At 42.3% G+C, this 26,888-nt stretch overlaps 1 protein-coding gene across 1 annotated transcript; it reads right to left on the bottom strand.

Annotated features, from left to right (window-relative positions):
- Window positions 1-17,596: 17,596 nt before the first annotated feature.
- On the bottom strand, window positions 17,597-18,747 carry LOC149201651 (uncharacterized). The gene is made up of 3 exons (XM_089401320.1): window positions 18,357-18,747; window positions 18,028-18,221; window positions 17,597-17,884 (listed from the first exon to the last, which is right to left on the bottom strand). The coding sequence occupies exons 1-3, from the start codon at window positions 18,745-18,747 to the stop codon at window positions 17,597-17,599; spliced, it is 873 nt and encodes a 290-aa protein (XP_089257446.1).
- Between the last annotated feature and the right edge of the window lie 8,141 nt (window positions 18,748-26,888).

The following is a 26,888-nucleotide window of genomic DNA, read 5'->3' as shown; positions in this document are numbered from 1 at the left end:
TCTCCCATAGTGGGACCAATCACCATGCCTCTCCTTTGCTAACTATGGAGTTTGGTCTTGGTTGCCACATCCCATAGACTAGAACTATGGGTTCACTTCCTCAATCATTCATCCAATGCCTCCTTCCACTCGACTCTTGCCTTCCCTAGTTCAACACTAGCATCGTTACGATTTTCTTCTTTCCTTCACTATTTAAGCTCCAGAGTTGTCGATTCTCGTCTTTTTAATTTGATATCTCAACTACTGTTGCCACCTTTTGCTTCTTTGGTTTAGTTTTTTAGTCCTAGCTTTTATTTTCTCAACTAGTTCATCCCTACCTTTGTTGCCTCTCCTTCCTTCTCCTCTTATCACCTTCACTCGCTTCTCAACCTTCATTGATATTTGCTTTTTTTAACGCCTCTAGACCTCATGGCAACAAGAGATTGGCCACCACTATCACCTCACTAGCCCGACTCCAACTATTTAGTGGTATATTGAACCAAAAGGGATGATTCTCTATATATGGATTACCTAAAGGATATCAACAAGGAGAGTTTAATGTCATGTCCCTTCCTAAATTAATTTGGAACAAGACTAATTATTGCATTTTGGGGGCCAATTTTGGAGATAGTGGGGCCCATTCAATTTTTATTAGGAGATTAGACTTAGGAGAAGTTATTTTGTTGTTGTTAAATTACACATGGGGGCCACCCACACTAGGGAAATATGCACTCCCAAGTTCAATTTGCATGGAGATGGTTAAGTGAGGGCCCACGATGGAGGTAAAATTGGAGGGAAAAGTGCTCCATGAAATCTATATAAGGAAGGCAGTTCTCCTCATTTAATTCATCTTTTTGGCATATCGATTTCTCTTTGGTTGCTCTAGCTGCTTACTCGTGTCACTTATTGTCCAGCACAAGTTCTTCAAGCAAAGAGCTCACCCTTTCTTCAGGGGACTTTGCGTGCCACCCTAGGAAGGTTTTTCTTCATTCTTCTAGAGGAGAGATTTCGTTGCGTATTACTGGAGGACGCAGTGAAGAGGAAGCCGAGTTCGCTTGTGGTGGCTTGTTGTGGAGTTTGATTGGAAGATTTTCTGGAGAGGAGGCCTAATATATTTGCTGTCATCTTTTAGAGTTTGGGAGTTGGAGGAGAGTGCTTCTTTGTAGTGTGATTTTCGTAATTCCTGGGCCAGTGCAGAGGCAACACTTAGTGCACATGTGGGAGGTAGAGTATCAGTCTTTGAGGCTGAACTTTGCCAGTGAAGTTAAGGGAATCATTTGTGGAAGATATTGCTTCATTTTCAGAGCTTGGGAGAAGGATTTCGTTGGTGTCCCTTGCAAGGCGTATTCTTGAGTAGTTTGGAGGGCGTGGGGCATATTGAAGGTCGATTTTGGAAGTTCAAAATCCGGCCAAATAATTTCTGGGTTTTTCTGGGTTTTGTGAGAGGAGTTTATTGTTACAATTTCAGAATTTTCCGGGTGATATTCGGGTATGAAATCTTCAATCTTATAACAGGGCGAATTGTTAGTTAGCTCGAGGATTTGCACCATTTTGTGGGTTCGACTTTGACTTGGGGATAGGCCAAACCCTTTTTGGGTTTTTTTGGGGTTTTCCTGAGGAGCTTAGATATAAATTTGCAGAATTTTTTGAGTACCATAGGTGGGGTTTTCAGCCATATCTTTGCAGCAGACAATGCAAAATTGTTGGGGACTACGCAGTGCAGCAACTGGTCAATTGATTGTAGCTCCAGGTTGTCATTGCTTCACCTAGGCTTTCTCTGCTTGCCTTTGAGGCAAGCCTGGGTGCATTCCTTCCATATTTTGTACTCTTGCACCAATTTATAATAAAATGGCTTGTCTGCTTCCATATCTCTGGTTGTTTTGGGTGTTTATTAAATTGTTTTACAAATATTTGTGGTGTAAATTTGCTATTTTTTGCATATCATTATTTTCTCTATTTTGGAACATTACAGTGGTATCAGAGCTATAACCTTGGCTCAGTCGGTGGGAAATATTAGAATCAAACAAGATGGTGGTAACCTTGAATGAGGTGATTAGGTTGCAATAAATGATGGTTGATGTGGGGGAGAAGTTGATTCATTCCACAATTGGGAATCCAGACATGATTGCAACTGATGTGGAGTTATTGGGATAAAACTGGAGGGCATACCAATCACTGGGTCATGGAATTCAGGCGTTCCTCTCTTTTTGGGAATTTTGTGAACTAAGGGGCATGCACAAACCAATGGAGATTCAGTGGGATTTTGCAGGGATGATGAGGAGTATTAAGGAAGAAGATGAAAGAGTAGTTGAAGGAGCCATGGTTGGCAAGGAGAGAGTTGAGCATACACCCATTAATGAGGCATCATCCATTGTTGAGGTATCCATTGACAATGTATCCGGGGTTGTGACCGAGTTCATAGGTGATAGAAACGCACCACAGGTTGATGAGGTGCCAAAAGACAACTCCACCATTGTTGAGGAGCCGATAAGTACAAAGGCCTCTAGGTCCATGACAGAGTTACCAGACAACAAATCTTGTGTGTTGGGTTGTCTATGGAGGAGCAGTTGGAGGGTCATGTTGGGTCCATGATGGAGGAGGATGTGCAGTGATCCTTTGGGCTAGCCATTGATGAGGGGCAACAGAGAGGCCATGTGTCGAGTTTTCAGCATAGTTCGCTTTAGAGGCACACTGATCTACAATGTTATTATCCCACCCTTATGCATTGGGTTGAGGGAGGCAGAGTTGTCTAGACATACTCGAGGGGATGGCCAAGTTAGCAGGACTGAGCGACATGAACTAAGTATGACACTGCATTATCTTGCAGGGATTGTTCCTTCCACAGGGGATAGTACATTCGATCCCTCCTTTGAGATTGGATGGCAGGAGGTATTGAGATGGTACCCGATGGACTAGGCTAGGCAGTTGGATACATACATGGCCACAGTTCAACAGAGGCTGAGGATTACTAAAGGGACTCAAGGGCTAGGCTATTTTTGGGATCTAGGTAGGATTTCCCATCACATCATAGAGCTATTAGGTGATGGTAGTAGTTATGTGATGGATTTGACGCTTGGGCACACACACATTTTCAAATCTCCATCAGAGCCCCAATCAGCACTAGTGACAGGATGGCTTGACAGGCGAGTAGATAGATTTCATGAGTTGTCTTGGCATATTGATTGTGCGTGGAGTCACAAGGTGATTAGCTTACTCTAGCAGGAGCTGGTAGGAGGAGGTGACATCAGCAGGCTATCTGACAGGGCATTGTATGGAGACATTGCTCTCTTATTAACATATGGGACGCAGGAGTTACTGAGGCTAGGCACAATAGTATCACTCTCATTAGCTTGTGAGGAGTTAGGCCACTTAGGTCTATCTAGGCAGATGAGGAGATATAGCTCACATCGTGGAGGACTTACCGACAGAGTGGTAGTAGAGATGGTGATCCTGAGAGGATGCGAGATGTTGCCTATGGACTCAGTCTTAGACCTTGATATCCAGGGGTGTATAGGGGTATACGATGGTGCACAATAGTATGCGGAGGAGCACAGAGGTGTATAGTGGTGCACAGTGGTGTGCAGGGTTGCATCGTGGTGTAGGAGGAACAATTCACATATTAGTGCATTACCTCATAGAGTGACGGACACATTAATACATGAGGGATACCAGTTGATCCGGGATGATGCAGTAGCATGTAGCAGGGTCGGGCGGTGCACAGAGATGTGCGATTGGGTTCAGTTGTATGCCAGGAGACCCAAGGATACATGGTTATATGTAGTAGTGTGCAGGGTTGCACTACGGACTGAGGGAGTGCTACTAGCAAGGAGTTTCCTTGACGAGGATGTCAGGCATGTCATTGGAGTGGACATACCCAGGTTGAGAGAGTAGATCAGCTAGGGGATGGGCTGGGAGCATCCACGCAGGTTCATGATCTTACCCATCGAAATCCACGCATCTTCCACTCATTGGCACCACATGCAGTTGAGGGGAGCCTTGTGTTCGATCCAAACCCACAATGTGGATAACAGGACTTGGGATATTTTCCTGAGATGACACTATGAGATTCAGTGCCTCAGGGGCATGATAGGTATTCTCCAGTGGAGGAACAGGGTCAGTGTGCAAGATGACAGCCACAGGCTGGGAGATGAGGTGTTCTTCTGCAGGGGTGGCATATTGTTCATCACTGAGCCTATACCTGAGGAGCTAGTCATGGGGGAGACATGTGCCACTCTTTTCATAGGACATGTCGGGTGTAAAAATTTCTGAATCGAACAAGTCAGAAATCCTACTGCAGTAAACTGATTTGCATTACCTACTTGTGTTCTTTGGTTTAACAAGTTATTTTCAGAATTCTTTAGAAAATATTGATGTAAATACATTGCGTCCTACACCACTATACAGATCACGTGCTGAAAAATAAATGAGACAACCATACAAAGAACACACATATTTTTGGACTAAACGTCCCTAGAAAAACCCAATGCGGGAAAATCGGTGCAGCAGATATGAAGGTTTTATTATTAAGGAGATTTTTGAATACAACTAGGGTGCCAAATCCGGCTCACCCAACAAAGAATAAACCTGACAAAAGTACATCTATCCGGAGACAAATATTTTGGTGAATCCAGCAACTAGATTAACAAACCCCATAGGTGACTGAGTTGTCCCCAGTGTTGGGCAGCGATGGCTGCTCCAAGCTCTGCGTTGGAACTGCGTCAATTCCTCTAGGAGTTGCGTCGCCCTCCCAGTGAGCCTTCCTGGCTCAAAATTTTGATATGCTAAACTGCTGCTCGATCTGCCTCACGGAAACCCCAACGCTGCCTATAAGTGATTGCGTCAGCTCCTCTAGCCTCTATGTCAACCTTTCTGGAGTTGCGTTGTCTCTCCTGGTGCTGCTGCCTCTCTGCTATGTATCCTCGGCCTTGGACAAGAAGTCCCTCTGTAGAATTGTCCCTCTCTGCTAGAGATATCCTCAATCAATTTTCCTCCTAAGAACTTCTCACTTTAGAAAATTAATTTCCTCAATCTCTCTGTGTGTCCTCTCCAAGTGACCCCAAGCCTCCATTTATACTTTTCCTATTGAGAAATCAACGACTGAGATTAAGTCTCTAATCAATGGCTAAGATTAAATTAGACTTGACCCTCATCTCTTAGAAGCTTCTCACCCATATTTTCATTAATACCCATTAATATTTTAATTTTGCTAAATTTAGACTTAGGAGCCACATTAAAAATATTAATTATTTTAATAAAATACAATTTGGGTGGAATTTCTCCAAATGATTTCTGGGCCTTGGAGATCTCATGTGTTCTAGCCCCTCCACAAAATTCCGGATCTAGAGCACATCCGATGCTACCCAAAAAATCAACACTCCTTCTTAGCGAGGAATGTGCTCTAGCAATACTAACTAGTAGAAGTATCACATTGATCCACGTCATTGGTCCTTTGCGCTATTGATGCTCGACCTGCTGCCCTTCATCCACTGCACTGTTGCAATCTGTACAGCTGCCCATGACACTGCCACTATCACTGCTACATCTGTACTGCAGCTCCCTCTCAATATGTTGCATCATGCTATCCATAGCATTGCCACTGCTAACTGCTGCACTGCAACTCAGTTGCTGAGAAGTAAGCAACTGAAAAGCCACTCAAAAGCTGACATGTCGTTCAGTCTGGATGCCCTAGACACTGAAGCTACCTCTGCTGCTAATTTGTGCTGACCCTCTGATGCTACTGCATTGCTGTTATATCTACTTTGTGCCTTCAATGTTGATTTTGGGTAGCATGGGATGTGCTATAGCTCCAAAATTTTGTGGAGGGGCTAGAATACATAAGATCTCCAAGTCCTAGAAATCGTTTGGATAAATTCCACCCAGATTGTGATTTATTAAAATAATTAATATTTTTAATGGGGTTCCTAAGTTTAAACTTAGGAAAATAAAAATATTAATGGGTATCAATAAAAATATGGGTGAGAAGCTTCCAAGAGACGAGGATAAAGTCTGTTTTAATCTTAGTCGTTGATTAGGGACTTAATCTTGGTCATTGATTCATCAATAGGAAAAGTATAAGAGGAGGCTTGAGGGTCAGTTGGAGATACACCATATTGATCAATCAGTTCGATTTTTCTGGGGTGAGGTTTGCTGAAAAAATTGAACAAGTGATCTAAGTTGCAGTGAGAGGGGCAAAAGTAGAGATTAGGATCAAAAAGGAGTTCTGAGCCAAAGAGTAAGTGGCAAAGAGGCAGCAGTAGCATCAGAGAGGTAGTGCAGAGGCCTATGTAGCCCAAGAGGGGCTCAAGCAGAGCTGACGCAGACCTGGAGGGTCTCTTGCAGTGGCAGTGCAGAGTATTCGTCAATAGTCTGAGATTTCACCGAGGAAGCAAGGTTCTGAGCTAGAAGGGATAAACGACAAACTTCACTTAGCAAATCGATCCAGCAGAAGGGCAGACGCAGTCTTCTAAAAGCAAGACGTTGACCCACACAGTGATTGCGCAGGGACTTCGTAGTGTTTGCCGGGAGGGTCAAATCACTCAGTAGATCAGTTGTGACTTGGGGAACAAGGTAAACCTTCGAATGTATTTCTTGTTGCCGTGATTTCTCTGTAAGGTTAGCCGGTGTGAGAGGCAACCTGTTGTACTCAGATTCTACTTGCTTAATAATACAAACCCTCTATCTGCTGCACCAATTTTCCCGCATTGGTTTTTTCCGGGGATGTGTTGTCCAAAAATAACGGTGTCCCTTGTGTGTTTGTCTCATTTATCATTTCAGTTTATGATCTGTATGTCAGTGTAGTCTGCAGTAGTGTTTTTCATCATTGTTTATGAATTAAGTAACTTGTTGAATGAAATAACAAGTAGGAGATGCTAAACCAGTGACTGCAGTAGGATTTCTGTTTGTAAAGATTTAGAAATTTTCACATGGTATCAGAGCATTACAGATCATAGGATACTGAAGCCATCAGCCGGGAGATCCAGCAAATCTGCTACAGAGAGGCACCTGTCCCGAGTGATAGCGTTGTTCCAGAGCCAAAGACGCAGAGGGAGAGTGACACAGTGTAGAATAAGTGACGTGGAGGTTCACATAGTGTCTGCATCAGCATTCTGAGCCAGGTGAGGGTGACGCAATAGCTGCGAGGATCCCACATAGTAACTGCGTCAGCTATCTAGGCCTGCGCATAAGCAAAGAGGGGCAAATCAGGCTCACGCAAAGCCATGTCATCTTTCAGAGCCAGGAAGGAGTGACACAGTAGCTAGGAGGAGCTGATCTAGCTCACACAATGACTACACAGAGCCTGAGGAGCTCAAATTCTTCAGTTGTTGGGGTAGAGGGAGCAGCGTAGATTAGATTTGAGGTGCCCGTGGGACGTTGGTGTTGTTCGTGCAGAACAAGTGTCTGAAGAGACTGAAGCAAGGTAGAGAGAATCACTTCCTTATCAGATTTCTTGCCAAAGAAATCTAGATCCAGGTTGCTGAGCAGCAGCAAAGGAGGATCGAAGAGTGGTGATTCGACATTATTTGGCGGGAGGATTTCCGTGAAGGAAATTAGGGCTCAGAGGGAGTCTAGAAGGAACTTGTGTCCTTAGAGGATTTCTAGCACCAAAGAAATCCATATCCGAGTCTTGCTAGGGCAGCAGCAAGAGAGGGGGAAGAGAACCTTTTCTATACTTGTTTGAGCAGAGATGGCAGTTAATGGATTGAGGGATCAAGATAGGTTTGATGGAGCATCCAACTTTGTCATTTGGAAGGCCAGGATCCTGGTAGTCTTGGAAAACAATCGCATCAAAGATTATGCCTTGAAAGTGGTTGTTGTTTTGGTTGATGTTGATCCTCTCAAGGAATTTGAGGAGGCTCAAGCGAAGGTGAAGTGCATGATTTTGGACGGGGTCAAGAATCATGTGGTCCCTCATATTGTTGAAAAGGACATAGAAAGAGAGATGTGGGAGGCCTTGACCACCTTGTATGAGGAAACTTTCATTCAACGGAAGATGTTGCTTGAGAACTAGTTGAGACAGTATTAGATGCAGAAGGAAGAAGAAATCGATCCCTTCCTTCTCAAGTTGCAAGGGATTCAAGACCATCGAACTTTTGTGGGGTCTACACCAGATCCTGAGTTCATGGTTAGGACTGCCCTAAATGCAGTCATTGAAGACTGGGAGACCTTTGTCCATAGCATTTTGGGCAGGGCTTCTCTCCCTAGTTGGGAGGAGATGTGGGAAGCTCTTCGACAGGAAGAGATCAGGCGATTAACCAAGGCGGGAAATAGCATTAAAGGAATCAGAGCCAAGAAGGAGGAGGAGGAGGATGCAACTCTCACATCATCGGGATAGCAAGGGTAGAAAAAGAGGAAGACAAAGGATATATCCAAAGTCAGATGCTTTAGGTGTGGGGAACTGGGACATTTCGCCACTTAGTGCCCTTGGAAGAAGGGCAAGGAAGAGAAGTTTGACTCGAAGGCTGCTCCAGCAAAATCTGATGGAGAAGGCAAGGATGACGATTGCGCCATGAGTGCTCATGCACCTCTAGAGAAGAGGTGGGGTGACATCGAGTTGTAGTCGGGAGGACTACACAAGGGCAGGATCCTTGAGGTGCCCAAACTCTTGGATCACATACGACTATGAGAGCCCTTAATGACAGTAGCAGAATGACGGGAGTCAGTGGGTGCGAGGGATGATGGAGCAACAGTGGCAGATCTAGAATGCCAAAGTCTGAAGCAGCGCAATAGTATCAGAGGGTCAACACAGATTAGCAGCAGAGGTAGATTCAGCATCACGGGGCATCGAGACTGGCTAGCATGTCAGTTTTTGGGTGGTTTTTTCAGTTGCTTACTTCTCATCAACTAAGTTGCAGTGCAACAGTTAGCAGTGGCAGTGCTATGTGCAGCATGATGCAGCACATTGAGAGGGAGTTGCAGTACAAATGTAGCAGTGGCAGTGGCAGTGTCATGGGTAGCCGTACAGATTGCAGTAGCGCAGTGGATGAAGGGCAGTAGACCGAGCATCAACAATGTACAGGACCGATGCAGTGGATCAGTGTGATACTTCTATTGGGAAGTATTGCTAGAGCACATTCCTCGCTAAGAGAGAGTGTTGATTTTGGGTTGCATCGGATGTGCTCTAGCTCTGAAATTTTGTGGAGGGGCTAAAATACATAAGATCTCCAAGACCCATAAATCGTTTGGAGAAATTCCACCCAAATTGTGAGTTATTAAAATAATTAATATTTTTAATGGGGTTCCTAAGTCTAAACTTAGGAAAATAAAAATATTAATGGGTATTAATAAAAATATGGGTGAGAAGCTTCTAAGAGATGAGGATCAAGTCTGTTTTAATCTTAATCGTTGATTAGGGAATTAATCTTGGCTGTTGATTCATCAACAGGAAAAGTATAAGAGAAGGCTTGAGGGTCAGTTGGAGATACACCAAGTTGATCAATCAGTTCGATTTTTCTGGGGCAAGGTTTGTTGAGAAAATTGAACAAGTGATCTGAGTTGTAGTGAGAGGGGCAGGAGTAGAGATCTGGATCGGAAAGGATTTCTAAGCCAAAGAGTACGTGGCAGAGAGGCAACAGTAGCATCAGAGAGGCAACGTAGAGGCCTACGCAGTCTAGGAGGGGATCACGCAAAGCTGACGCAAGCGAGGAGGGTCTCTTGTAGTGGCAGTGGTAGAGTATTCATCAGTAGTCTAAGATTTCGCTAAGGAAGCAAGGTTCTGAGCTGGAAGGGCTAAACGACATACTTCACTCAGTAAATCAATCCAGCAGAAGGGCTGACACAGTCTTCTAGAGGCAAGACGCTGGCCCCCGCAGTGATTGCGCAGGGACTTCGCAGTGTTTGCCGAGAGGGTCAGATCACTCATTGGATCAGCTGTGACATGGGGAACGAGGTAAACCCTCAAATGTATTTCTTGTTGCTGTGATTTCTCTATAAGGTTAGCCGATGTGAGAGGCATCCTGTTGTACTTAGGTTTTTCTTGCTTAATAATACAAACCCTCTATCTACTGCACCTGTTTTCCCGCATTGGGTTTTTCAGTGGACGTGTTGTCCAAAAATAATGGTGTCCCTTGTGTGTTTGTCTCATTTATCATTTCAGTTTATGATTTGTATGTCAGTGTAGTTTGCAGTAGTATTTTTCATCATTGTTTATGAATTAAATAACTTGTTGAATGAAACAACATGTAGGAGATGCTAAACCAATGATTGCAGTAGGATTTCTATTTGTAAAGATTCGGAAATTTTCACATGGTATCAGAGAATTGCAGATCATAGGCTACTGAAGCCATTGTCCGGGAGATCTAGCAAATCTGCTGCAGAGAGGTAGTTGTCCTGAGTGATAGCGCTGTTCCAGGGCCAGAGACGTAGAGGGAGAGTGATGCAATGCAGAAGAGGTGACACGGAGGCTCACACAATGCCTGCATCAACATTCTGAGCCAGGTGAGGGTGACGCAGTAGCTGGGAGGAGCCCACGCAGTAACTGCATCAACTATCTAGGCCAGCACGGAAGTAGAGAGGGGCAGATCAGGCTCACACAAAGCCACGTCATATTTCTGAGCCAGGAAGGAGTGACACAGTGACCACGAGGAGCTGATCTAGCTCACGTAATGACTACGCAGGGCCTGAGGAGCTCAAATTCTTCAGTTGCTGGGGTAGAGGGAGCAGTGCAGATTAGATCTGAGGTGTTGGTGGGATGTTGTTGCTGCTGGTGCAGAACAAGTGTCTGAAGAGATTGAACCAAGTAGAGGGAGTCACTGCCTTATCATATTTCTTTCCAGAGAAATCTACATCCGGGTTGCTGAGTAGCACCAAAGGAGGATCAAAGAGGGGTGATTCGACATTATTTGGCGGGAGGATTTCCACGAAGGAAATCAGGACTTAGAGGGAGTCTAGAAGGAACTTGTTCCTTAGAGGATTTCTAGCGCCAAAGAAATCCAGATCTGAGTCGTGCTGGGGCAGAAGTGGGAGAGGGAGAAGAGAACCTGTTCTATACTTGTTTGAGCAGAGATGATAGTTAATGGACTGAGGGATCAGGACAGATTGGATGGAGCATCCAACTTTGTCATCTAGAAGGCCAAGATCCTAGCAGTCTTGGACAAGAATCACATCAACAAGTATGCCTTGAAAGTGGTTGTTGTTCTAGTCGATGTTGATCCTCTCAAGAAATACGAGGAGGCTCAAGCGAAGGCGAAGTGCATGATTTTGGACGGGGTCAAGGATCATGTGGTCCCACATATTGTTGAAATGGACACAACAAGGGAGATGTGGGAGGCCTTGATCACCTTGTATGAGGGAACTTACGTTCAACGAAAGATTTTGCTTGAGAACCAGCTGAGACAGTATCAGATGCAAAAGGGAGAAGAAATAGATCCCTTCCTTCTCAGGTTGCAAGGGATTCGAGACTGGCTAAATTTCATGGGGTCTACACCAGATCTTGAGTTCATGGTCAGGACTGCCCTGAATGTAGTCATTGAAGACTGGGAAACCTTTGTCCAGAGCATTTTGGGTAGGGCTTCTCTCCCTAGTTGGGAGGATATGTGAGCAGCTCTTTGACAGGAAGAGATTAGGCGGTTAACCAAGGCGGGAAGTAGCGGTAAAGGAATCAGAGCCAAGAAGGAGGAGGAGGAGGATGCAACTCTCGCATCATCAAGACAGCAAGGGCAGCAAAAGAGGAAGAAAAAGGATATATCCAAAGTCAGATGCTTCAGGTGTGGGGAACTGGGACATTTCGCCAATCAGTGACCTCAGAAGAAGGGCAAGGATAGGGTATTGGTGATAGGAAAGGCTTAATAATTGTGATAGGGTATTGGTGGAGTCAGGAGGGTTAAGATAGTCTTTTCCAAAACACAAGTATTCCATTTTGATTTTTCCTTAGCGCTTCAAAATCAGGTCCATGTCTAAAACACAATCACAAACACACTAAAATGCCACAACACAAGCACTTTGCACAACAAAAAATGTACAACAGTGAATCAATGTAGTACACAATAGATTTTTGCAAACCCAAAACTTGTTATATTACAACTTTAATACAACAAACACAGGGCTCCCATATGAGGGATCATGGCCTTTACAATTAGCACTTATACAAGGAAAGTAGGGCTTGATGTCAACAATGTATGACAATCAATATACCCTTGAACAAGACACACTTGACTTACTTGTTGAAGGAGATCTCACACCAGCCCTTTTAGTCCACATACCTTGAACACTTGGCAGGTCCTTTGCCACCTCTACTGCTACTCCAAAATTGGTTGCATCTTCAGTTGACCAATCTACCTTCTATCAATCTTCCTGCTGCTCCAAGAAGACTAAACATAGGCTGCCCTCTAATAGTGCTCTTCTGCTCCAAAGGATTATTCTCTTAGGGTCTTTAACACGCTATCCTCACATTAATGAATTCCCTCCTGAACTCACTGAACTTAGGGCACATCAAATCTGCCTTCTAACAATGGGATTGCACCTTCAAACCTCATTGTTCGTAGGGATTCAAAGTTTGCCAACTCACAGTCCCTTTACACCACTAAAGACACTGATCATAGGCATGAGACATGTCATCCAAATACATCATATTGAACAAACTTTAACCCTCCTCTTCCAGCACTCTCTTCAAATGAATTTGTTCCTTAATTCTTCACTCCAAGATAGCCTTGACTTTTGTCCAAACCATGCACTTTTATTCACACTAAACACTGGTTTCAACCTTCCTTAGGTTCGGTCTAACCACAACAAAACCCTGTGCAATACGCTAAGGAATGTGACCCTATCATAGAACTAGATGTTCACTCTTAAGGTCTCGGCCTTCTTTTTTGCACATAAACTAAGCAAAATGGACTTAGGGCTGAACTTAGGACGGTTGTACCTGCATAGAAGAAGCCTTAAATAGGGCACAAACCAATACAAAGAACAGATCTCAAACCTGAACACAAAACAAACTTTCTTGAGGGCTGAAAATCACAAAGATACTTGTGATAGACCACACTTGCTCCAATTTTCGTCCTCCTCAAGTCCCGCAGCTCCCTGAGGTATTTGATCTCTTTCTTGGGCAGAAATCACATGAGAGAGATGTTTGGTTTGATCCTCAAGGAGCTCATCTTTACTCCTTATAGTGTTCATGGTAGAATGGCTTTTCACAAAGGGTCATGTCTCCAAAACCAAGCCGACCTAAGCCAACATACTTAAACACTATTTTCATAAGGAATCAAATTATTTTCATTTATTTTTCGCCACTCCATTGAAACCCTAGGTGCCCCTTAGCCCTTGAAGGTTGCCCCTTATGCTTTCAATGAATAAACAATCATTTTCTCCTTGGGTCTTTCACCCACAACTTTGGGTACAAATCCCACCACTTGGGTACATTGACCACGAAGCTTCATTTTCGTGGGTCAACTCCTCACAAACCCAATACTCCAAGGGTTGTGGGAGTACCTCCCATGCTACACATTTCAACACTCCCTCTTAGCAATGGAGTTACTTCCACCACTCAAAAGTATCTCGTCATCATCAACGACACTAGCCCAATCTTTGGTGTTCAACACTGCAACATACCTTGTATAATGAACCACACTAGTCTCAGTAGTGTCCCTGCCACTAGAAGCTTCCTGCTTCTTCTCCTGAAATTCCTTCTTCTTCTCCTGAAATTCCTTCAAGGCATTCCATGGTTCCTTCTTGCCAACTGAAGTTTCCTTACTCCCCATTGACCATGTGATCTTCTTGGGTTGCAGATTCTCCCTCTGAACCTACATACTCCCACTTGAACTTGACTTCTTCCCTTAATCTATAGGCTTGCCCGTCAGCCAATATAGACCATGCTCCCTAACATAGATCCAGTAGAGTTAGATCCTTTGGGCCTGAGATTCGCTTTCCCATACTAGAATATCACCTCAACCCCTTTACCTCAATCACTGATACAAACAACATGTTGTACCTGATCTCTGGTACTCAAAATACATCTTAAACTTGTAACAACCCACCTAACTCCATCTTGTGTGGCACAACACCTGACCGTCTGACAATTTCTGACTCTTGTGGAAAACTTCCATGTGCAACATTGAGTCCCATTCATTTAGAGTCTCAAAAACTTCATGTGAAACCTTTCATATGCTTCGACACTCCATTATCGATATACCATGCATCCTCGTTGATGGCACCTCCGAGAAATGAGAAACTAGAGCAAAGTACTCCTTGAAACTTCTTGAGAATTCATCCATCTTAGAAGATGTAGCATCACCAACTATCTCCTTCCCTTTCCTCTTCTTATTTTCTCCCTTCTTCTTCCACGAACACTTACTCGCATAATGACCATACTTGCCACATGTATAATACTTCAACTTACTCAAGTGCTTCTTTTCCTTGCCCTTCATCTTTCCTACAAGAGTCGCATTATCATCAAAAGACTTCTTCTTCTTGTGAAGATCCTTGTCTTGCAGTTATTCTTGGATGACTTCATCCCATAACCTGTTCTAATTTGGCAACTTATCTTGAGCAATGATCCCTTTGATAAACGACTTCCATTCCTTGGAAAAGCCCTTCAAAGCAGTCCTCACCAGCTCAGACTCTGGAACATTATCTCCTATGGCAGCAATATAATCACGAACTTGACAAATTCTTGTCATATACGAATCCACATCTTCACCATCCGATATATTGTGCTCTTCACCTTTTCTCTCAATACAAATAGTCGGTTCTCATTCTTATCTTGGAACAAATCCTGAAGAGCTTTCCACAACTCGTGGGAAGTGGTCTTCCAAGTTAGATGAGGTATTAAGTGATCTTTGACACTGTATGGGATGATTAGCTTAGTCTTCATATCCAAATCCTCATATACTTCCAACTACTTAGGGTCAATTGGCTTCTTAATCTCCTTGTCAGTGAATTGCCAAATCATGTTCACCAACAAGACCAACCTGATCCTTTCCTTCCAAGGGCTATAGTTAGACAATCCATCCAACCTGTCCTCATATCTTAGACTAGTTTCCAACTTCGCCATTGTTGCTAGTCCTTCAACAACAAGGCAACCAACTCCCTCTTGAGTTGTAGGTTGTGCACACTCTGATTCAATTGTCCCTTCAAAGTAGCCCTGATACCATGTGGATTTCTCCTTGGCACTTCAGAATTGGGTCTATGTCTAAAACATGATCACAAACACACTAAAATACCACAACACAAGCACTTTGGACAGCGGAAAATGTATAACAGTGAATCAATGTAGTAGACAATAGATTTTTGTAAACTGAAAACTTGTTATATTACAAATTTAATACAACAAACATAGGGCTCTTGTACAAGGGATCATGGCCCTTATGTTGATTTGGGGTACCATCGGATGTGCTCTAGGCCTCACATTTTGTAAGGAGGCTTGGGTACATGCATTCCAAAGAACCCAGAAAGCGTTCTCGGAAATTCCACCCAGAAGTGATTTTATTAAAATAATTAATATTTTTAATGGGGTTCCTAAGTCTAAACTTAGGAAAATTAAAATATTAATGGGTATTAATCTAATCAGGGGTGAAACTTCTAGAAAAATACATGGATCAAGACAAAACGATCTGAGCTTTTGATTATTATTTTATCTAGGCCGTTGGTTGTCCAATAGGAAGATATAAGAAGGGGCTTGAGGGTCATTTAGAAAACACACAGAGAGATCAAGGAAATCAATTTTTCTAAAGTGAGAAGTTCTCAGGAAGAAAATCGATTGAGGAGATTTCTTGCAGCAGAGGGGCAGGGATAGCTTCCGGAGAGAAAGTGACATTCTCAGCTGGAGAATCATCAACAAAGAGAGGTAGAGAGTGATCTAGTAGCCTTGACGCAGAGGTTGATGCAGGGCCAGAAGGGCCACGCAGAGGCAGAGAGATAAAGTCAAAAATTAGTGCAATGAGTCAGTTTCAGAAGCTAGAAGCCGGGGTGTGAGACTAGGAGGCTGAGAGCAGTGACTCTAGGCTACTGATCGATTCCCCAGTTGGGTGACGCAGTGCCTAAAAGGATTGACATTGGGATAGCGTAAAGATAGTGCAGGGCTTGCCAAGGGCACCTCATCCAGCAACCGGAATAGCCGAGACTTTTTCTCAGTGATTGTGTGAGTAACCTCACAAAGATTCTGCCAGTATTTCTCTCTGTAACTGAATAAACCTATGAGGTATTCAGTGATGTATTCAGAATTTTCTACTGCTTAATAATAATAAACCCTTAGAGTTGTCGCACCGGTTTTTCCACATTGAGTTTTTCCAGGGAAATTTGTCCAAAAATAATGGTGTCCTATGTGTCTCTATTTTCCTTACTCAGCTTCTATGTTTCAAAATCATATTTAAATTGGTGTAGGCTACTTGAGTAATTTACTTTAATGTTTCAAGAAGAAACCTGAAATAAGCTTGTAATCTAAGTCACATGACAGGAGGACACGAGACACGGAGGACACGTAAATACGAGTATTCAATACAAAACGCAGCGACCCGGAAACAGGACACGAGCGACACGTTTTATATATATTTAATAAATAAATTAATATATATATATATATATATATATATATATCGAAATATAGTTTTTTATCCATATTAAATTGTAGGCTGCAGCTTATCTAATCGAATTAAAATATAAGTACTTTAAAGTTCATAGTTCATTTAAAAAAAATAAATAGAATCAGAATTTACTATTTAGAAATTAGAATGTGATATGCTTGGTCTTGATTCCTGAATATTCAATGTTCATTGTTCATGTACAACTTACAAGCACATAAGAAACTACTAAGTACTAACTATAAATTTAGAACTTAGATATTAAAACCGTAAAATGCAGATTTTCCATTAAGTCGTCAAAATCAAAATGTATTACTGTTTAGTGTTTACATAGATACTGACTCCTGAGAGAATGTCACTGGAAATACAAAAGAGTAGATACAAAATAAGTAGGAATATCATAGCTCGGTACTGGTCATGACTCACGAGTCACTAGCCACTAGCCAGTGAGCCACGAGTCCATGACTCATCACTCTATCAATAGTCCATGTCCTCTATGTCATAGTCACCATCACTGCCACTGCCATCTGACTGTACTCCATCCTCCTCCTCTATGCCCAATCCAAGATCTACTGTTGCATTTGTTGGTGTGGAGGATGACCCCTCAAGATACTCTGGCTCATCATCAAAAGTCACTGGCTCTAGCACTGGGTCATTAAGATCCATGTTGGCTAATGCCAACTCAACACTGTCGTCCAAGCCCATATCATCAGGAAACACATCCCACATCTTTGTCTTTCCCTTCAACCACTCCTGTCTCTGCTGTAAATAAGATGAAGGTTGGTGTGCACATACACCATTGTCTCCGCCCTGGATTGCTCAAGCTTGCTCTTTTTCAAACTATATAGATTCCCATAAGTGCTCCAATTCCTCTCACAACAAGAAGATGAAGTAATTTGAGAGAGGACCCTCAAGGCTAACTGTTGTAGAATAGGGCATGTTGCCCCATGAGTTGCCCACCAAGCATAGGCACCTTTGACCCCCCTATCTCCAAGTACATCATACCCCCCAAATCTCCTGGTGCCAGTGGAGAACTCTACAAAGCCTTCCTCCACCTCAAGAAAAGATGCTCTATCCTAAAATATCCTTCTGAATGCTATCTTCCTCCCCTATGAAATCTCTCCATCCATGTGAGGAGGGTATCTGTGTGAGGTCCCACCACAGAGCCACTCTTGACTATAGTACTTGGGATTCAAAGAGTGAGCTAAGCAATGCCAAGGTGTGCAATTCTTATCCCACCTAGAGATAAGAATATTCTGTATGGTGGACCATAAGCTCTTTGCTGATGTCTCATATCCAAGGCACTCATTCTCCATAACAATAGTCTTCACAGACTCAATCATGGAATCCCAACCCTCATAAACCTCTCCTAAGATGGGTTGGTCCATGTCTGCAAACTGCAAGAAAGAAATGATAGGGTTCATGATCTTTATGGTAAGATCCACCCTCTCCCACCAACCATCATCTAACACTGTGTCCTTTACCTTTTTTGAAGCAGTTTATCCGTCTTTCTCCAAAAAGACCAAAGATCTGAAATAACCATGGCCCCAAGAGCGGCCTTCACCTCCTTCAACCTCTTAAGCATGATGAATGAGGAAGAAAACCGAGTATCTGCAATCTTCAACAATGATAGATGTGTGTACTCTTTATATATTGTGAGAGCATTGGTATGGTTTTGCACAAAATTTCGAATATGGAGTGCATCCTCAATAAGATTGCCAATCCATGTCACATCTGAAGCAATAGATTTGAGTGCTAAATTCAAAGAGTGAACAATGCATGGTGTCCAAAATATTTGTGGATATTTAGTTTCCACAATCAAGCCAACTGCTTTGCAAATAGGTGCATTATCTGTGATGATTTGCACACAACTTTCAACGCCTACATCTTCAATAACTTTATTAAACAGCTCACCCATATATTGTGCGTCCTTGTATTGTCTAAGAGCATCAACTGCTTTCAAGAAAACCAGTCCATTTTGAGAATATACCATGAAATTGATGAGAGGATGGCGTTCTGTATCTGTCCATCCATCAGAAACAACACTGACACCAGATGAGATCCATGATGATTTAATAGGTTGTAGAATTTTATCCACCTCCTTCCTTGCCTTAACCAACAATGTGGTTCTAAGTTTCTCTGAACTTGGAGGCACATACCCAATTGGAGCCATATCAACTAGAGCTCGACACATCTCAATAAACAAAAGAGACCGTGCAACATTAAAAGAAATGAAGTTGAGATAGAAAAAGAATGCCATTGTAAGATCAACCTCATCTCACTTCTCACGCTGAAAAATCTTGTCCATTGGACCACCACAAGTTTGGGCTGCCCTCTTTTTTGTTGGCTGAATTTCAGCCTCTCTCCCAAATCTACTACTATTAGCATTCCTCAAGAATGGAAGAGGATCTTCATTTTTACTAGTTTTCCTTCTTGCTACCACAACATTCAAGCCAGCTGCATCCTCCCTTTCCAAATCCATTCTTTCTTTAGGACTGATCTTTTTGCATGCTCCAATTCCACAAGGAAGGCCCAACAAATGGCCCTTAACTCGAAAGTAAGTGCTCTTAAATTCACCCTTGCAGAAATTACAAGACCAAAGCACATTCCCTCCCGCACCAGCCTTTGGCCCTTGCTTCTTGGTTACATACTTCCAGAGAGGGTATTTTCTTAGTTGTGCTTGTTGTCTTGCTGCAGCAGCATCATATGTTAATGTCAGCTGAGAAGCACCTAAAGCTTCACTTGAAGCACTTGGGGCACTATGACCAATAGAAGGTGAAACAGAAAAACTTGGAGGGGGGGGACCACGAAAAGCACCACCCTTCCTTTGACCTCTGCCCACTGCCTTGGATGATTGAGCCATTAATCTTCTTGCTGTTATAAAGTCCACACTCCTTCACCTACAAAAAAAATGATTAAAGTTAAAAAATTAACTATAAATATCATTCTGGAATCTGGGTTTTATATATAATTTTATAAATATATCAAATTGAAATAACTGTTTTTTTAAACCTCAGATTTCATTGTTTAGATTTGATAATTCTGTTCACTGTTTGTTCAGCAAGCATATTTTAATATTTGTTTTCTGTAGGGGGGTTTATCATCAGGACAAAAAGTCTGATGATGGGAAATGCTTCAAGAGAGGAACTACAAACAGTTCTTCATACCTTTAGGCTTTCATGAAAGAGTAAGAACCTAGGACCTGATATGTGTTGATTCTTGAAATATTAGTCCTGAGTCTTCAACAAGGACTTCAAGGAGGTAACTTCATAATAAAGATCACTTTGAGCACTTTGTTGACCTTCCAAAGAAGGCTTGAGATTCTACATGTTACAAGGCAGCATCTACAGGGTGAAAAGTTCTCATGAGTTGTCCCCTGCATTTCCCGCTTCTCATCCACCTGCAATTGCAGGTCTTAAACTATCTAATATTATCGCACTTAATTACAGAAACAATGGAATTAAATAGTAGGTCCTCTACTTAGTGGTTTATTGGAATGCATTTGGTGGCAAAGGTTTAGTGTGAATAGAATACAATCATCAAATGGTGGTACCATGGCTCATCTTCACACATGTAGGCATGTACGTCAATTATCCAAAGGTCCTATTATCATAATGCAGAAATATGGTGACATCTCACACATAAATAGAAGTCCTTTCTCCATCCAATCAAGTGGTCATTTCTGCATTTGGTCTTGAGATTTAGAGAAAATCATAAGTGATCTATCTAGGAGAAACCTGCATTAAAAGAGCCATGGGTCCAAATCCAGTGGAGAACACAAGCATAAATAATGCTGGAGCAGAGAAAGAGTAGGACAAATAAGAATATTGCTACTAAATTTTAATGTGGAATGAAATGCCAACATAGGATATGACATTGTTGTAGTAAGACTTTCTGTAGTTATCTACATCACATAGATAAAAACCATAGCAAACAAAGACTCGGTGATGTTTGTATCGGAGGATGCTATCATGTCAGCATAAAGAGTCGGGTGGGATGGAGGTTATTGTCTGGACTCTGAACTCATATGCAGTGGATTCAAGCTGAATGTGAGCTACTGATGCTGAAGGTACTTCCAGAATGATTCACAAAGCACATGGAGCCATTTGCTGTGTTTTAGAAGATTAGAAAATGAAAAGAGTGATGTAAGACAGCCTACAGGTGAATGCTTCCTCGAATGCAGTTGCCCTTTGATTGCACAAAATTACCTCAACCGTATGCAGATTAGACACTTGCAAATTGGTCTCCATAATTGAAAGCGGACATGGCACTCAGCTTCACATATTGCAGAATCATTTGGACCTTCACACTTTCTAAGGATGTACTCAGGGCACACTAGCTTTCCTCATTTAAAACACTTGCCCTCAAGAATACACATTGGCAATCTAGGAATGTTGATCTTCTTTTTGGAATAAATTTTCTAGGATAACTCATTGTTTGAGATTCTATTAGCATGTCTAGACTGTTATCATCCTAACTCCTAGGCTATTTTTCACTACTTCATTTTGGCAATCAAACAGTTCTTTGCTGGGGTAAGAGCCTATCAAGACTCTAGAGACTAGAAGATATGTGACCTACATTAATTGAAATTTGACGTTTATTGAATATATTAAAATTTAATATATATCATTATATGTCTGGTTCGGCGGTGCCATTAACGGCTAACCATATGATCTACGGGCCACGATTTACCTGAACGGGAAACCTCACACACGCTGCAGCCTGCCAAGTGCCAAGTTTCCAAACCTCACACACATTGCGAGCCTGCGACCAAACTCCACAGTCCACGCGATGAATATACGACGGTTTACCTGAACGCTGCAGCCTGTCAAGTTGCCAAACCTCACACACGTTGTGAAAAAATAGCTCCACGAGTCCATAGAGATGACTCAGTCCACACTCGACTCCAAACTACGAATATACAACAACGTTGGAGGAAAACGGTGGATGAAAATAGGAAAAGAAACCCGAAAGAATAATTGCGTGGGCTTTAAACTAGTGATTTCGTGGGGTAGTATTGAACCGGAGGAAAAACGTTAGGGCAACGTTTTCTATAAACTGAATACTTGTTTTCTAGGAGTAGGACATGACTAAAACGCCCGAATACGTTTTACATTTTTTAGGACACATTAAAAAAGAATTTCAACGTGTTTTAGGGCCGTTTTCATGTCTAGCACGTTAAATACGTGACACGAGACCTTGGAGGATGTGTCCTGTGACTTAGCTTGTAATGTAATTTACAATTTAGGTGAAGTAGATTCAGTTGGTTGTAGTAAGATTCTTGAGATTGTTAGATCTAGGAATTTTCACATGGTATTGGAGCCAAGTTGATGTGAAATAGGAAGAGCAGATCTAGCACTGAAGAAAGGGCCAACTTGCTACACCAAGCAGCAGTTCGAATCCCCTGAGGGATTGCACAGTTCTAGCTAGGAGGGCTATATTTTCATGGGTGTCTCTCTCTGAGTGAGCCGAAAGAGAGATAAGACTACCAGTTCGAAAACTTGCCAAGGCAAAGGGAGCTATGTAGAGCCACGCAGAGCTAGAGGGACGCAGTTTTCTGCAAGCAAGTGTTGGGCAGAAAAGCCGTTAGAAGGAAGAAGTAGATTGCATAGTGAGGGAATACTTCCTCAGTGATTTCTTGCTGAGGAATTTAGTATTTCTCATTTGTTGAGCTGCAGAGGAGCATCGGCTTACCAGCTCCATCAGGGAGTGCGTAAGGCAGCGTAGGAGCTACGAAGTAGGGAGAAAGAGGAGTTGTTCGACATTTTTTTGGAGGATATGGCAACCAGTGGATTGAGGGATCAAGACAGGTTGGACAAGGCTTCCAACTATGTCATCTGGAAGGCTAGAATGCCTTTCCTTCCAGAAGAGCATGCCCTCAAGACGTATGTTGATATTGTGGTAGTTGAACCTGTGGATGCAGATCTGCTAAAGAAGCACAAGGTTGAGATGTCAAAGGCCAAAAGGATGATCCTAGATGGAGTCAAGGATCACGTGGTGTGTCATGTTGCTAGCAGAGGGATTGCTAAGGAGATGTGGGATACCTTAGCCACGTTATATCAGGGATCTTCCAAGCAGTTGAAGATGTACTTAGAGCAGAAGCTGAGATCTTCTCAGTTGCAGAAGGGAGAGAGTGTGAATCAATTCCTCACGAAGCTGAAGGAAACTCGTGATGCATTATCTACTGTGGGGCATACACCTCAGGATTCAGAGTTGGGTAGACTAGCCCTCAATTTTGTCTCAGATGAGTGGCAATTCTTTGTCCAAAGTATCCTGGGCAAAGCAGCATTTCCTAATTGGGATGAGATGTGGGCAGCTCTAAAACAAGAGGAGCTGAGGAGAGACCTGGCCAAGGTCAAACTTGACGGAAGTTGCAGTAGCAGTGGGTCGAAGCCCAAGGAGGAGGAGGATAATGCAATCCTTGCATCGAAGGGACAACAGGAGCAGCAGAGACGGTAGAAGGGAGTCTTGAAGATCAAGTGTTTTAGGTGTGGTGAGATGGGTCACTATGCTACACAATGTCATCTCAAGAAGAAGGACAAGGATGAGAAAAATGATATGAAGGTTGTGCCTGTGAAGATCGAAGAGGAGGAGTTTGCCATGACAGTCGAGATACCTCTAGGAGGGAGGTGGGCTGATTTGGAGTTGTAGTTCGAAAGAGCTATAGATGGGTAGGATTCTTGAGGAGTCCACCTCTTGGATCAATACCTTGCTATGGGAGCCCAGTTTTGTAGTAGCAGGATGGACTAGTGTCAGATGGTGCCGAGGAGTGTCGGGGAGACAGTTACAATGGCTAGGAGCGCCAGAGACTGAACAACATAGAGCAGAGTTGTCAACGGTGCAGATGGAACATAGCAGAGGTCAGTAGCAGTGTAGTAGATTCAAAGGGACAACGTAGATACTAGAAGCAGTCAATTCCAGGATTCAAATGGTATCATACTGAACACAGTTAGTTCAGTAATTTTGGATGTTTCTCAGTTGCTTCTCTCAGAAACTAAGTTGCAATACAGATGCAGTGTTAGTAGTGGTAGTGCTAGCAGCTGTGCAAATGTAGCATTTGAGAGGGAGTTGTAGTACAAATGTAGCATTAGCAGTGGCAGTGTCAAAGGCAACGATACAGTTATAGCAACAGCGTAGTAGTTGGTGGACAACATGTCAAACATCAGCAGTGCAGAGGACGATGCTTCTGAGTCAAAATAGTATTATGCAGCAGTGTATTGCTAGAGCACATTCCTCACTAAGCGGGAGTGTTGATTTGGGGTAGCATCAGATGTGATCTAGGCCTCAAATTTTGCAGGGAGACTTGAGCACATGCATTCCAAAGAACCTAGAAAGTGTTTTGTGAAATTCCACCCATAAGTGATTTTATTAAAATAATTAATATTTTTAATGGGGTTCCTAAGTCTAAATTTAGGAAAATTAAAATATTAATGGGTATTAATCTAATCAGGGGTGAAACTTCTAGAAAAAGACATGGATCAAGCCAAAACGATCTGAGCCTTTGATTATGATTTAATCTAGGCCGTTGGTTGTCCAATAGGAAGATATAAGAAGGGGCTTGAGGGTCATTTGGAAAACACACAGAGAGATCAAGGAAATCGATTTTTCTGAAGTGAGAAGTTCTCAGGAAGAAAATCGATTGAGGAGATTTCTTGCAGCAGAGGGGTAGGGATAGCTTCCGGAGAGAAAGTGAGATTCTTAGCCAGAGAATCATCAGTAGAGAGAGGCAGAGAGTGATCCAGTAGCGTAGAGGCAGAGAGAGAAAGTCAAAAATTTGTGCAGTGAGTCAGTTTTAGCAGTCGGAAACTGGGGTGTGAGACTGAGAGGCTGAGAGCAGTGACTCTGGGCTACTAATCGATTCCCCAATTGGGTGACGCAGTGCCTGAAAGGGTTGATGCTAGGACAGTGTAGAGGCAGCACAAAGATATTGTAGGGCCTGCCAGGGGCACCTCATCTAGCAACCAGAACATCCGGGACTTTTCTTCGTGATTGTGTGAGGTAAACTCACAAAGCTTCTACCAGTATTTCTCTTTGTAACTGAGTAACCCTGTGAGGTATTCAGTGATGTATTCAGAATTTGCTACTGCTTAATAATAATAAACCCTCAGAGCTGCTGCACCGGTTTTCCCGCATTGAGTTTTTTTAGGGACATTTCTCCAAAAATAATAGTGTCCTATGTGTTTCTATTTTCCTTTTTCAGTTTCTATGTTTCAGAATCATATTTAAATTGGCGTAGGTTGCTTCAGTAATTTACTTCAATGTTTCAAGAAGAAACTTGAAATAAGCTTGTAATGTAATTTACAATCTATGTAAAGTTAGATTCAGTTGGTTGCAGTAGGATTCCTGAGATTGTTATATCTAGGAATTTTCACACCTTACAATTAACCCTTATACAAGGAAAGTAGGGCTTGATGTCAACAATGTATGACAATTAATCTACCCTTGAACAAGACACACTTGAATTACTTTCTAAAGGATATCTCACACCAACCCTTTTAGTCCACGTACCTTGAACACCTGGCAGGTCCTTTTCCACCTCCACTGCTACTCACAAGTACTTTTTCTGCTCTAGAATTGCTTTCATCTTCATTTCCCAATCTACCTCCTATCAATCCTCCCGCTGCTCCAAAGGATTCTTCTCTTAGGGTCTTTAACACACTGCCATCACACTAAAGAATTCCCTCTTGAACTCACTAAACTTAGGGCACATCAAATTTGTCATCTAACAATGGGATTACACCTTCAAACCTCACTATTCTTAGGGATTCAAGGTCTACCAAAACACAATCCCTTTACACCACTGAAGAGACTGATCATAGGCATGAGACACGCAGTCCAAACACATCACGTTGAACAGACCTTTAACCCTCCTATTCCAGCACTCTCCTCCAATGAATCTACTCCTTGACTCTTCACTTCAAGGATGCCTTGACTTTTGTCCAAGCCACGCACTTTCGTTCACACTGAACACTGGTTTTATCCCTCCTTAGGTTCAACCTACCCATAACAAACCCCTACATAATGCTCTGAGGAATGCGACACTATCACAGAACTAGACATCCACTCTTTTCAGGTCTCAATCCTCTTTTTTGCACCAAAATTGGGGCAAATGTAACCAAACTTAGGGATGAACTTAGGACAGTTGTACCTGCATAAAAGAAACCCTAACTAGGGGACGAACCAATACAAAGAACAAAGCTCAAACCTGTGCACAAAAAATACTTTCTTGAGGGCCAAAAATCATCGAGATACTTCTTCTCCAACTTGGGAAAAACTCGGCCATCCAACAGACTTGTGACAGACCACACTTGCTCCAATTTTCATTCTCCTTAAGTTGTGTGGCTCCTTGAGGTATTGGATCTCTTTCTTGGGCAGAAATCACAAGAGAGAGATGCTTGGATTGATCGTGAACGAGCTCATCTTTACTCCTTATAGTGTTCTTGTTAGAATGACTTTTCACAAAGGGTAATGTCTCCAAAACCAAGCCAACCAAAGTCAACAAGCTTAAACACTATTTTCATAAGGAATAAAAATTATTTTCATTTATTTTTTGCCACTCCATTGAAGCCCTAGGAACCACTTATCCCTTCAAGGTTGTCACTCATGCTTGTAATGAATAAACAATCATTTCCTCCTCGAATCTTCCGTCCACGACTTTGGGTACAAGCCAACCACTTAGGTACATTTCCCACAAAGATTCATTTTCTTGAGTATCTTGAGAGTACCTCCCAAGATACACATTTCAACATTCCATCCTTCGACCACTTAAGCAAAGAATAGGGATGCTATGAGTTAGGGTTTGACAAATATTCAATGATAGGGCATGTGATGTCATATAACAGCCGCAAGAAACAATCTTATAGTGATTAATCAACAAAGAATCAAGACTATCGATTAGATATGGAAAGCTAAGGGTTTTCAATTGAGATGTTATGGATGAAACATGTAGAAAACAACAAGATAGTGATGATGTCAACCCTAGAAATAAGGTTTTAAGATGCACAAATTGCTAGATTTTGATTTTTAATAAATATTTAATGCAATTCCTACTTAGAGGGAATGAACACATCAAATAAAATTACTTTTAGCAATATTTCAAAGAGGCCATAACCCTAGATATCTTGAATTTAAGAGAGAAGAAAGAAGTTTGTAAAATCATAAGCCTTTATCTCCACCACCTAGACTAGTGCCTTGATGGAAATGTACAATGGAGTTACCTAGGTAAAATTCAATGAGGACAACCTTGTTTAAAAGGGTGAGAGGTGTAAATCCTCTTCTTACAAACCCTAGCGGCTTCCCTAATAGGGATATTTTAGATTTGAGAGATGCAAAACTGGGATTTCTCTTAAAGGGTTCAAAGAAAACAATTTCACATGGCATAGAGGATCACAATTTCTAGAC

The sequence above is a fragment of the Pinus tabuliformis genome, chromosome 2_1 (genome assembly GCF_031772625.1).
Source record: "Pinus tabuliformis cultivar Carrire ecotype Pingquan chromosome 2_1, CPIR1, whole genome shotgun sequence".
In the NCBI taxonomy this organism is placed as follows: Eukaryota; Viridiplantae; Streptophyta; class Pinopsida; order Pinales; family Pinaceae; genus Pinus; species Pinus tabuliformis.
Note: the sequence above shows the minus strand (reverse complement) of the source record. Positions and strands in the feature narration are given on the sequence as shown.